This window comes from Ambystoma mexicanum, chromosome 12, assembly GCF_040938575.1.
Source record: "Ambystoma mexicanum isolate Mex_15411 chromosome 12, UKY_AmexF1_1, whole genome shotgun sequence".
Taxonomy (NCBI): domain Eukaryota; kingdom Metazoa; phylum Chordata; class Amphibia; order Caudata; family Ambystomatidae; genus Ambystoma; species Ambystoma mexicanum.
Window position 1 is genome coordinate 520,796,555 of NC_090936.1, and position 13,588 is coordinate 520,810,142.

A 13,588-nucleotide genomic window follows, 5' to 3' on the forward strand; every position below is an offset into this window, starting at 1 on the left:
TTAACGAAAGTGCGATAATTTTTTGGATCTCCCGTAAACCTTTCGGGTGGCGCTAAAGGGAATTGGGTTGGCATCAACACCTGGACGGATTCCCTTTGTGGTGCGGATGCACCTGAAGCGGAGGCAACGGGAACAGTGGCAGCCCTTCCTTGTGAGGAGGCATGTATGGTGTCCTGCATCACGTCCATACGATGACGCATGGTGTCCTGAGCTGTAATCATTTCCTGTCTCAAATCCGCCACCAATTGGGTGAGGACAGATGGAGGGTCAGACTGCTCCAACATGGCTTCTGATTCTGTTAAGAACTGGATGTGTAGCCAAGGAAACCTGGATGTGTAGCCAAGGAAGTCTCAAGAAGTCCGAAGAATCCAAGGAAACTACAGCAAGGAAAGGGTAGTGAGGGATGGTAACCCGAGCGGAACGAGGGCCGCACTAGAGACGGGTTGGTGCACACACAGGAAAGCGTCCAGAGTCCAGTGCACGTGTAGAAGGAGAGTATGGGAATCTTGATCCAGGAAGTACAAGTCCTTAATACAGTAGAAGTTCGATGAGCGCAGGATCTTGGTAGATGGAGGCAGAGCCGTAATCTGCAGGGTGTTGATGCTGCCTGGTAGACAGCCGAAGTCTCTATACAGCAATAGGAAGCTGCGGTGTGGAGCAGCAATGCGGCAAGCTTCCAATAGAAATAACAGGAAGATGCCGCGGGTAAATGGTGGGACTCCGTTTGAACGAGGAGTGAAGAACCGCGTGCGAGCGCGGAAGAAACAGGCAGCTCAAGAAAAGCTGGAAGTTGCCGGGATATGCGTCGGAACGCGGGAAGGCAACCGTACCTTAGGAAGTAGAAAACGTCTGCGAAAAGCAGAAGTAAGCTCCGGAACGCGAAATGAGTAACAAACGATCAGAAGCGTGGTTGCAAGTCTTCCGCTTCGTTAAATGGAGTCAGCTGACGTGCGTAGGACACACGTGAACGTAAACGTCATCGCGTTGGTCATGTGATCCATGCATTTGGATTAGTGCCTCCCAGATAACTTCCATTGAGTGTAGGACGGTCTAGCCGTTCTCAAGGCTGAGGAAGCTGAGAAACAGGAACGTTTGGGTTTCACAACGGAGCCGGTTGGAGAGGGCGGAGAGGTAGGCATGACGGCTGATCAGGATGTATTATCCCGAACAAGTCCTGGATCTTCTCAATGTCACCTGCCACTCTCTCCACAGACTGGGCTTCTCCCTCAATTACAAGAAGTCCCACATGACACCATCTCAAAAGCTCCAGTTCATCGGGGCTGTACTGGATACATCCTTCGGAAAGAGCTCAAGACATTCTGCAGATGGTTTGGTGCCAAAGGCTTGCCTGAGAATGAGATCCCTTCAATGCGCTCTCAGGACACGGTGGTCTCAATTCTCGGGGCAACATATCAGACCTACTTCAGGTTTCAAGCAGTTTCGCACAGGATCTCTTGTGGTGGGCCTGCAAGGACAACATTCTGAAGGGAGAACCTTTTTGGCAAACTTGGTCGGCGATGACGGTAGTGACGGATGCCTCACTCACAGGGAATGGAGCCCATGCCAACGATCTGACACGCAGCAGTCGCTGGTCTCCACTGGAGTCCAAACTACACATCAAGAGACTTGCGCTGAAGGCTTTCCTGCCCTCTGTTCGGGGAATGAAGGTCCTGATAATGACGGACAACACAGTGGCCTAGTAGTACCTCAAGAGAGGTGGTGTAGGGTCACTGCCACTGTGCAGAGAAGCAATGCAGCTGTGGTTCTGGGTAATACAAGAAAGAATCTTTCTGTCAGCAGTTCATTGTGCCGAAAAAAAGAACACATCAGTGGATGCTCTGAGCAGGCAGAGCAGTCTCCCACGAGTGGGAACTCGCTCAGGAAGTCCTTCAAGAGATCTTCACCCTTTGGGGAACCCCTCAAGTGGATATGGTTGCAACCAGTGTCAACAGAGCGTGCAAACTATAGTGGTCCATGGAATTTCCCCCCCAAGAGGAGCTCTAGGAGACGCGTTCATTGTGGACTGGGAGTTTCCACTCCTGTACGTGTAACCTCAAGTCCCCATCATTCCTCAAGTGATCAGGAGGTTGAGAAGGTTTGGGAAATCTGTGATCCTCATGGCCCCGGACTGGCGAGGAGAGGTTGCACAGGCTTCATCCATGAAGGGCTCTGATCTTCTGCATTTCAAGGTTGTCAAAACTTTGTCTGCTGGCCCAGCTATTGATACTCCCTCCACCAAAACAAACACTGCTTTGGGAGTCTTATCAAAGATGAGGAATACGTGGGAGGACACAATCTATTCGAAGAACAAGTTACTTATTCTTGGTAATACTCTTTTGACTGGATGTTCCTCCCACGTATTCCTCATCGCCCTCTGAAAGCAGCTGGATATTGGGGATATCAAAGATGAGGAATACGTGGGAGGAACAGCCAGTCGAAAGAATGTTACCAGGGGTAAGTAACTTGTTCTTCTCACTGGTCGTGTAACATTTCTGTTAGTGACAAGCTTACTATTATGGCTGGTGGCAGTGGGCATACTTTGATCACTTTTGTGCATGTTTTACTCGCAGGCTGAATTAAAGCCACGGTAATGAACAGAAGGGACACCATTCTGCTAGATTGGTGGCTTCTTTATTTTTTAAAATCGCGGCAAATTGCAGATTACACAAAAAATCGCGGCAAAAAGACTGGTTTTGCCGCCGCAATCCATGTAAAGGATGCAGGGGACACCCTCGCAACCTACAGACCATGATACCATTTAATGGGACACCCCGGTACCCCCTAAATGGTATAATGGGGTACACCTTTACCGGATCAAACCACTGCATTTGCTGCAATTTTTGGTACAGGTGACATTTTTGGCACAATTCTATTACTGCAGAGATTGTGTGTGGGTTCCGTTATATTTGGCCTGATTCTTGGAGCGGAGGACAGGACGACCACTGGAACGGAAGATCCGATGAAGAAGAGAAGACTGCTGTAGCTACTTCCAGCAACCAGAGATGCATGCTGTGTAATGGCTACCTGTGCTGACGCCTTCTTTGAAGCGACATAGGAGTCCGAACACGATGACTCCGACCCAGAGATTGTTCGAATCCATCAGTCTTGAGACAACCTGCATTTCGAGCCATCCCACAACAGCTTATGACCTGCCTGGGCTGCAAACAGCCAATACCTTGGACCTCGAGCCTGAGTGCTGTGCATCATTTTATGAAGACCGAATCTCGCTGAAACTTAGATGGACTCCTGCTGGACCTACACAGGCACAATTCCACTCCTTGAAGTCCCCTCACCAGAGTGCAAGACTGAAATAGTGAGGCAAATCAGCTGGTGACAACCATCCTTCATCTGGTACCTTGAAAAGGGCACCAAAAAAAGAGAGCTGCGGGAAGCACCGAAGAATCCTTTGTTGGGAGCCTTTTCTTTCGACTGCTGCTGCAAGTTCCCATCCAGTGTCCGTTCTTTCATCACCACGGCCAAGAATCCTGTGACCGGTTCCTGTGTGCTGAATAGTGAAGGCGTCTGTCTGCAAGCTCTTCTTCACTGCTGAGGTACGGGTGGCTGAGGGCAATACAAAGTCTTGTGCCACTCCTGTGTAGCTAAGTCTGTGATTCGTGTGTTTGGGAGTTCACCCATACCGATCGCCCAGGCCTAATGCTGGAACGTACCTAGGGAGCTTTCTACAAGTCCCTGAACACTTTTTACTCATTCTAAAGCCTATACTTGTTCGAGAAATCCTCTGGAACTCTGGCTTTTCTGCATCTTAGCCCTATCCTGACCTACTGTTGGCCTCTGGACCAGCAGTGTCCCTCCTCTGCATCTGAGATCACTCATGCCTTAGAATAGGGAAGAACTTTTTAAGTATAAGGCCTCTGCAACACTTGCTACATGTTCTAGTCAAAGTACTTACTTGTAAAGGTGTTGGCGTATAACTTTGTAGCTCATTCTGTTTTAGGAATCAAAGTGGTATTACAAGTGTTACTGTACTGCAACACCGGATTTGACATGGCAGCCTCGCGGTGCACTACTTGCCTAACTTGATGTACTGCAACTTATCTATTTGTTGCACTGTAACCGTAACATTATGCAATAAGAGTAACATGTGTCCAATAGTGCCTTCATGCCTACGGGTTTAGTGAGCTCTACAAATGTAAAAATAAATGTCTGTCTTACCTTTCAGTTGCTTACTGCCACTCTGAAAAGAATGAGTGAATTGTGTTGCACTCTTCTAGAAAGTGACTGAGCTGGTTTTACTTTATTATTCCTGAATAAGTGTAAAGGTTTACCAATGGTGTTTTACTCAGCTTGAATAGCATACCGCAATTCTAAATGTGTAACACTAGGTTTTGCTTATCTTGAACTACTTGCTGCCTTTCTGAAAAGTCTCATATGGTTCTTAATAGCTTTAATTGTGTCCCACACTTTTGCAAAGTAACATTGGTATACCTAACTTTTCCTGTAATAGAATAAGTGTAAGGGTGTTTGACCAGTAGGATTTTACCCTCCTTGAATAGCTTATTGCCATTCTTAAAGTGTATGCTGAATTCTTTCTGATCCATCCTGAAGTGCATGCTGCCCCTCTGAAAAGTAATCTGTAAGTTATTGCTTACCTTGCAACTGGGTTCTGAAAAGTAATCCAAGAGTAACTATCATTCCTGAAACAAGAATAAGTTTCATATGTTACAGTGCTTACCTGTTATGTTGGTAGTGTAAGTGTATTATTCCTGAAACACAATAACTTATACAAGTGGCCAGGGATACTTGTTACAGTGTTGGTATTACTTTATTATTTCTGAGATTGAATGAGTGTAAAAGTTTACCAATAGGGTCTGGTTACTTTGACTTACATACTGTCCTTCTAAAAGTCTACTAATATGGTTATACTCTACAGGAATAGCATTGAGTTCCCTTGCAGATGGCAAAGGATGCCAGCTGGTGTACATCTATCCAACAGGCCGTGATGAATAAAATAGAGAACATACAAAAAAAATAGCAACCAAAACTAATTCTGGTATCGAAGTTAAAGGAATGGTTCGCCCAAAATGTTTTATTTCAAAGTAGACAGGCAATATTAAAAAAAAAAACAATTGGCTTTTTTTTTTTTTCGAAATCCCTATGTAAAATTTTGAGCAGTTCAAGCTCAAAAATTTGCAAAAGCAAGTACATGGGCGCATCCATTTTGTGAAATGGATGCCCGCCTGTGCTGGCTTTTGCTTTTGCGGCACTAATGAAGGAAAAGCCAGCCAGCTGTAGTAAACAAAAGCTACCACTGGGTGGCTTTTCCTTCATTAGTCTCGAGTCGGGCTGGCTGAAGGAAGAGAATCCTTTCATTCAACGCTAGTGAAAAAAGTATGCGGCGAAATATGCCAGGTACCAATCAGGACGGCTCTGTCCTGACTGGGACCTGGCATATTTCGCCGCGTACTTTCTTCACTAGCATTGAATGAAAGGATTCTCTTCCTTCAGCCAGCCCGACTCGAGGCTTATCCTTAGACTGCACTTCAGCTGTCACATTTACAAGGACCGACATAGTCGTCTACTACAACCTACTATTTACAGTAGAGCCCCCACCAGCACCATTCTAGATGCTATGATACTTTTGTTGTTGCTATGAGTGCTCCAATTGTAACTAGGCTACGTTGTTAAAATTCTCCCTCCTGATGAATGTTCCACACTAATGCCTTGATGGACAGAAACATGTCGAGACATCTTTCTGGACTATAAACAGAGATATAAATCTTTGACACATTTATTCTAACAGAATTGGGTACCATACTATTTGTTTTACAAGTACCCTGTGTGTTTGTTTTTTCTGTGACACCGTTTTAACTTGCTATTCAAGCTTGCTACGTATTCCTTGTTGTTTTACATATTGGATGTTAAGTATTGTACTGTGGACCCCTTTTATGTTTTAATCATTATGCTTCATTATTAAAATTTGATATGCACCTTTTAATCCTGACTGGTCCCCCATTCGAATTACTTTGAGTATTTATGTTCTGTATCTCTAGCATCTGCACTATAGCTTTGTCGTCTTATATATTGATTATTATCCTCCCGGATATAGACAGAGTATACACTGCTAACTTCCTTTAGCCAGTAGTATACCGGGTTTCCTCTCCTTATAAGTAGTACAAAATGGATGCCCCCATGTGCTATCTTTGAGCTGAATTGCTCAAAATTTTACATAGGGACTTCGAGGAAAAAAAAAATGCCAATCGTTTTTTTAATATTGCCTATCTATTTTTGAAATAAAAAATTTTGGGCGAACCATTCCTTTAATGTGACCTCGCCACTGGCACGCTCCAGTACAGACACAGTTCAATTTGAGTTTCAGCCCATCTCTGAGCAATACCTGCAGAAGGTACTCATTCAACTAACTGTAAGGGGGTTGTCTATCCCGCCACAATAGTCAAAGAATGTGGCAACCAACTTGCCCATCTCATCACCAAATAGTGTTGTCCCTATCAAAAAGGCTTGGATTTCCCCTCTTATAAAGAAACCCACTCTTGACCAGAACGTGCCGGGTAACTACCGGCCGATTACGAATGTGCCGTATTTACTAATGATTCTGGACAAAGTGGCACAGTTGCAGATTGAGGAGTTCCTTTTTAAACATAAGATTCTGGGGCCAAACCCATCAGGTTTTCGACGAGGACACAGCACTGAGTCAACTCTTGAACTTAAGACATATGCTTAATATATTTGACAAGAGGAACTCGGCTCTCCTGGTGCTACGGGATCTGTCCGCAGCATTTGATCTTGTTTATCATACCATCCTTACGGACAGACTATGTAGCACAGCAAATATTTCCGCTGCAGCAGCAAACTGGGTTCAATAATTTCTATCTGACCGTACTGCAAGTGTCTTCTTTCAGGACTCACTGGCACGGCTCCTGTTTATCATCTACGATATTTAATATCTTTATACTCCCTTTGTTACAACAACTGGATGTAGCTGATATCATCTATGCTAATTACGCTGATGATACTCAGTGCATTATGCCAATGTCAGGTGACTACATCACTGATTCCAATGCCCTTAATTGTGGGAGAATACAAGCTTGTATGTAGGTGAATAGACTAGCTCTAAAAGATTCAAAGACTGAACTGATGGTTGTGGGTACCGCTCCCCAGCTACAGAAAATGGGTCAGCAGTATTGCCATTGTAACATTGCCAGATGCCCAATTAAAACCCAACCTAAGGTCAAGACTTTGGGAGTCACTCTTTACCAAAACTTGTCAATGAAGGCACATGTAAGCAGCTTAGTTTCCTGCTCCTCCTGTTTCCTTAAACTACTATGCCAGCTTTGCCCCTTCTTGAGCATTACCAACTGTGCCATGATTGCCTGTGCCATCATATGGGCTAAGCTTGACTATTGCGCTAGCCTTCTGCTGGTGGTAACCAAAGGGGGCACTATTCCGACTACAAGTGGTTCAGAAGAACGCTGTGCCCATTGTAATGGGGATGGGTAGGGCAGATCATGTTTCTGTAGCCAGAAGGGCCTTGCACTGGCTGCCGGTGAACAGTCGTGTTCTGTTCTGTGTGCATTTCATAACACATCGATGCCTCTATGGCCTGGGCCCAGAATATCTAGCCCAGCATCTCCATTGGCTGCTTGCACAGAGGAGTTTGCGTTCTAACATCACCGCCCTCCTGGTAGAGCGTTGTTCAAAATGCTCCTGTGTGACAAGGGGGTCATTCCCACATGCAGCCCCGAGTCTCTGGAATGAGCTTCCCCTCAATCTGCGAGCATGCTCATCTCTTCCAGCCTTCAAGAAGGGCCCGAAGACAGTACTTTTTTGCTGAGGTTCCTTTGAACTAGAAGTTCCATAGCCATCATCTCCAGCTTCTCTTCTTGTTGTTTTCTGTATGTATGTCTTGTTTAGCGCCCCATTCACACGGGCTCTGTTTGTGCGCTATATAGATAAATTAAATAAATGTGAATCACTAGGTTTTACTTACCTTGAACTGCATACTGCCATTCTAAATAAGGTTTATACTTTGGTTTGCATACCATAAGTATTGCGTTGATTTATATAATTGTGTTGATGAATGATAATAGTACTTAGCTTTCTAAAGAAGTCTCTTTGCCTGTGTATATATAAAATAAACCATTATTCTTACATCAGTGTTTCTTTGAACCATGTGTATGCTACAAGTTCTTTGGATCTATATATAACCATCTCTCCCTTCTATAAGCTTGGTTGATCTGCCACTGCTACCATAAAATCGGTTTAGGTATGTTTGGCCGAATCTTTTTTGATTGCGGCAAACCGACCTCCATTTATTTGCCCAGGGCCAGTTTTTTTGTCCTTCGATTTTTAAGCAAGCGGTGGGACACTCCTGCACCCCCAAAATTGTAAAACACCAACCCTGGGGAACGGGGCACACCCCACAACCCCTGCTCTCCAGGGTTGGTATTTTGCAATTTATGCGACCAACTTGCCCTGAAGGAGAAATCACCCACGCTAAATTCAACCAAATTGGTCATTAGGTCAATTGTTTTAGATCAATTAGGCTAATGCCATATTATCAGGTAGTACAGCCTTATACCAAGAGTTGGGGTTTCTGTATTGCCTCAAGGATATATTTATAAAGCCCCTTGAGTGGACTTTAGAAAAACTGTCCTAACGGCCTCTATTTAATGTGTTGATTCTATACCAAAGCACAAGTTCTGATGACTTAGGATCACATTTGCTTTGTAGAACTGCATTTCCAGGCTTCTTAATGGGTCTTTTGGCGTGCTGGGATGTACCTTCTCTTTATCACATGTATATTAACGCACCTGGTGATGATTTTCTTGGAATTAACTAAGCTGGCTTCTTTTACAGGCCTCCTCATGCCAGGAGAGGAGGAAAATGTCAGTCCTGATGAGGATGCTCAAAGACCACTAATGAGTGATGCTGATATAGAAGATGATGATGAACGAAATTACTCAATTCAGGCTTCTGATCACGCTATTGAACCTAAGGCCATTGGCTTCGGACAGGCTTGCTGTTTGCCAGGAGTAGTTCCCGTAAGTACAAAGGAAGATGCTTCTTTTCACAGTCCAAGATTTAGAGCACATAGATGACCTAAATGTATGCGAAAAGAGTCTTTTTATTATTCTACCTATTCCCACCACTGTCCAATACACAGTATGTGGCCGCTGTGTTTTTCTGGAGAATGTGTGCAGCAAGGCTCCGTGCAACTCTACACTGGGCTGTTAGTGGAGCAATACAAAGCCCTTTACTCCTTACCCTTGCAAATACAGTAATGCAAGTACACCATTGAGAAGCAAAGGCTCTCATCTTCTCTTTTGGGGCGTGCATGTAGGAAAGATTTTGTATTTTGCACCTTTCCTTCCATTGATTTCTGTTTGACACCCTTATTTTTGTAACCTGTCCTGGCTTTCTGAAGGGAAGCAAAGCCTTAGCTTCACTTTCCTTGCCTTTTTCCATTGTTATGGGCAAGCCATCTAGTTCCCGACTGCCAGTACTGACCAACTATGTTTCTCTTTTGGATTCCTGCATTTTGTATATGGCACACTACACCTTTTAGTGCAGTGCAACGGGGATAATTTTTTTCTCCTTCACTTTTATTTTCGTGGCTTTTGGTAACTTTTTATATGTGCCTAAAACAAGCTGGTGGCAGCAGTAACATTGTTAGTTTTTTTATTTTACTCGTGCACTTTGGCGTTTGTTAGGGAAGTTTTCCTAAAGTCAGCTTTGGAGGTAGACTTTATAAAATTATCCCAATGGTCTGTAGATCCCCCAACTCTTTGTATCAGTCTGTACTACTCATGGAACCTTGGTAGAGTGGCAGAGCAGTCAGGCTTATCGTAAGAGGAAGCTATGAGCTGTAGGTGAGTACACTGAACCTAGCTAGTAATGTAATTCAAATAAACACCCATAAATGTATATTAATATATAGATTTATTATTTCGTAGGGATTGTGTCCTCTGACGTATTCCTTATCTTGATAGATTACTTCCAGCTTGCTGGCCTCGGAAAAGTTTTTCAGTAGAGGGCCCTGCACGTCCACGTCCCTCGAGTTGGTGTCCCTCGACAGCCTCCGTATCGGCGCCAACGTCATCATGCGTATAAATAGACTCACGCAGCGTCCGTTGCTCAGTTCCTTTTTTCCGGGCTTCGTGGGCCTCGGAATCGTGTTGCTCAGTTCTTTCTTCAAGTATTTCTATATTATTCCTCGAAGATATCCTCTTCATTCGATGGCTTCCTCTTCCGAACCGTCGACCCCACGGTCCGGCTTCAAAAAGTGTCGAGATTGTGGGAAGAAAATGTCGTTAACGGATCCTCACAGGATCTGTTTGTGGCGCCTGGTATCGGAGCACTACTGTTCAGAATGCGAGGACTGTATGTCCATGACGGCGAAAGCCTTGAAGGAGCGTAAGGGGAAGCTAGAAAGAGGTAAGACTCTTAAAACTTCTACTCCTTCGAAAGTTTCCTCGGCAGAGTCGAGACATTCGTCTCCTCGCCGTCATAGGAAACATTCCCGTTCAAGGTCTTGAAGCGGTTCCCATCAGTCTTCAACTCTAAACACTCAAAGAGGCGCCGTAGATCTCCCTCTTATTCGTCTTCTTCCACTTCCCCGGAAAGGGTCACCTGCCCCACGAAACACAGCTCTCCAGCTAAGTGGGAGGAATTCCGTAAAAAGATGCTTAGCGTCTTGAGGAAAGTGGCCTCGACCCCCTCGGTGACGGCTAAAGGTGATACCCTGGGTGAAAGACCCGAAAAATCTAAACGCCGCGGTTCATTGCACCCGGCGAAAGAAACTGCCCGAGAGCGTCATGAACCCTTGAGCAAAGGTTCCTTTGTCTCATAAATCTGCGTCATGGACACCTTTATTGAAGGCCCCGTCGACGCACAAATCGGTCGAATCAACGCCGTCCTCGACGCCACTGTCGACACCGATAAAGGACAAAACTACTGCTGTTTCTACATCTCAGTCAGTAAAAGTACTGAGGGCTTTGACCATGACCTCAAGGATGTCGTCGATAACCTTGACGACTCCGAGTAGGATTCCAATCCTCTCGAGTTCTTCGAGGCCTCTTCATACCTTTTCGACACCTTTTTCGGTTTCATCGAAGCCTTTGACTTCTGCGTCGACAACTTTGACGTTTTCTCAACCGGTGACTACAAGCTTGGCCCCTTCTGCTCTAGAAATGGGTTTTAAACCATACCCAAGGTCAGATTATTTCAGAGCTTTGTCCTCTGTATATGAGGAAGGAGACGATTCTGATCATGAAAGACCCTTTGGGTTACAGAGGACTACAACACCTGTACCAGAGGAATGTATCTCTGGAGAGAACAGGTTGAAGGACCTTCAAGACTCTTTGCATGAGACAAGTGGTTTGATACTTCTCCAGAAGTGGAATTTGCTTAACCGGACCCAGGGGATCATGCTAAGACCCCCTTATAGGATCTTAATGGCCAGAATAATAGAGTTCATGGGGTGGTCTACACCTTCACCTTCTATTCAGCAAGATGATCTTATGGACATTTTACTTGAGGGCCCACAGGAAGATCCTGTGGTTCCCTTTCATGCTGCACTGCAGAGGAAAATATCAGCCAACTGGGAAACTGCTGAGGTTATCCTGGCAGTTAATAAAAAACTATCTGCCAAATATAGGGTATCTGCTTCTGACCCGGAATATTTGAGCAAGCATCCAACTCCAGAGAGCCTGGTTGTACAAGCAGCAACTTCTTTGAACAGTAGATCTGCATACCCTACCATTCCACAAGACCAGGATGATGAAAGGTTTGACGCTATGTCAAAAAAGGTCTTTTCGATATGTAGCATGGCGCTTAAATCCATTAATGCTTCTTGTACCCTCGCAAGATTCAGCCATACACTTTGGGAGTGTGCTCCATCTGCGGCTGGCTGTCTCCCGGAAGGAGAGGAAAGGGAAGCATTTCTGAACATCATTAAAGATGGTAAAGACGCAATGTGCGAGTCCCTTCAAACTGGCATTGATTCTGCTGACAGTATCAGCAGGGCCATGGCGGCAAGTACTACAATCCGCAGATTTGCGTGGTTGCGAAAGTCTGGTTCTGCTCCAGATGTATAGGCCAGACTTTTGAATATGCCCTTTGACGGCACTTCTTTATTTGGTAAGAAGGCTGATGACAGCCTAGAGAAGTTACAAACCTCTAAGGCAGCAGCGAAATCCCTTGGAGCTGCAATCCGTCAATCTCTGCATCGCCCCTCAGGAACCTCTTGGAGGGATAGGTCCTCTCGCTTTTATTCTGCATTCGGAAAAGGCAGAGGACAGCTGGGTCAAAGAGGCCAGAAACGATTTACCCCAAGGTGGACGGGTAAAAAATACAAAAGCCGCAGCAGCAAGTGCCTCCTTACCCTCGGCATCTGCGTCAGCCACCTCTAAACCACTCTGAGGTCTCTCCTCACAAGACACCAGTAGGGGGCAGGTTAACTCAACATCTGACGGAATGGCAGGCTATTACGTCAGATGCTTGGGCATTGGAGACAGTTGCCCAAGGTTACTGCCTGCCCTTTCTACGCACCCCTCAGAGTCATCCACCAGGGAACTACTCTTTGAAGTTTCCAGATCCGCTCCTTTTGCAGGAGATTCTAGACCTGCTAGAGAAAGGTGCCATAGAACCGATACCTGTATCGGAGAGGAACAAGGGTCGGTATTCCCCCTACTTTCTAGTACCGAAGAAGGACAGAGGACTGAGACCCATCTTGGATTTAGGAGAATTGAACAAATTCCTCAGGAAGGCCAAGTTCAAGATGGTAACTCTCTCTCAGATCCTTCAGGCCCTCCAGCTTCAGGACTGGCTGGTATCTCTGGACCTTCAGGATGCTTATTTCCATGTGCCAATCCATCTCAAACACAGGAAATACCTGAGGTTCGCAATTGGCGGCTCTCATTATCAATTTCGAGTTCTGCCATTTGGGCTGACCTCCGCCCGAGGGTCTTCACCAAGCTAATGTCGGTAGTGGCTGCAAGTCTAAGGATGGAAGGGATCCACGTCTACCCCTACCTAGACGATTGGTTGATCAGAGCAGTATCTTCGGAACAAACTCAGATCCAACTAGATTGTCTGCCACTTCATTCACAAACTGGGCTTCTCCCTCAATTTAAAGAAGTCGTAGATGATACCATCACAGAGACTCCAGTTCATCGGAGCGGTCCTGGACACTTCTCTGGGGAAAGCCTCACTACCAGAGGTGCGAGCTCAAGATATTCTGCAGATGGTCACCAAGTTTCAAAATACCCAACGCCTCCCAACCTTCGACTTTTTGAGGTTGCTAGGCCTCATGGCATCCTGCATTTTCCTTGTGCCAGAGGCCCGCCTGAGAATGAGATCTCTTCAGTGGGCACTAAGAACCCAATGGTCGCAATTCTCAGGAAGAATGACAGATCTCCTTCAGGTCCCGGACACAGTGGCTCGAGACCTTCGGTGGTGGGCCCGTCGGGAGAAAATTTTGAAAGAACAGTTTTGGTAACCATGGCCGGAGATAACAGTAGTCATGGATGCCTCACTCATGGGGTGGGGATCCCATGCCAATGACTTGACGATCTGCGGTCGTTGGTCTCCATCGGAGTCCAGACTACAT

General features: G+C 45.6%; 1 protein-coding gene across 2 annotated transcripts in view; it reads left to right on the forward strand.

The window, feature by feature from the left end:
• SLC37A3 (solute carrier family 37 member 3) overlaps nucleotides 1-13,588 on the forward strand; it is a 429,185-nt gene that overhangs the window by 122,676 nt on the left and 292,921 nt on the right. For both annotated transcript variants that reach the window (XM_069628820.1, XM_069628821.1), the window contains exon 9: nucleotides 8,836-9,020. In XM_069628820.1, coding sequence (XP_069484921.1) covers nucleotides 8,836-9,020 — 185 coding nt within the window. The remainder of the gene's footprint in view (nucleotides 1-8,835; nucleotides 9,021-13,588) is intronic.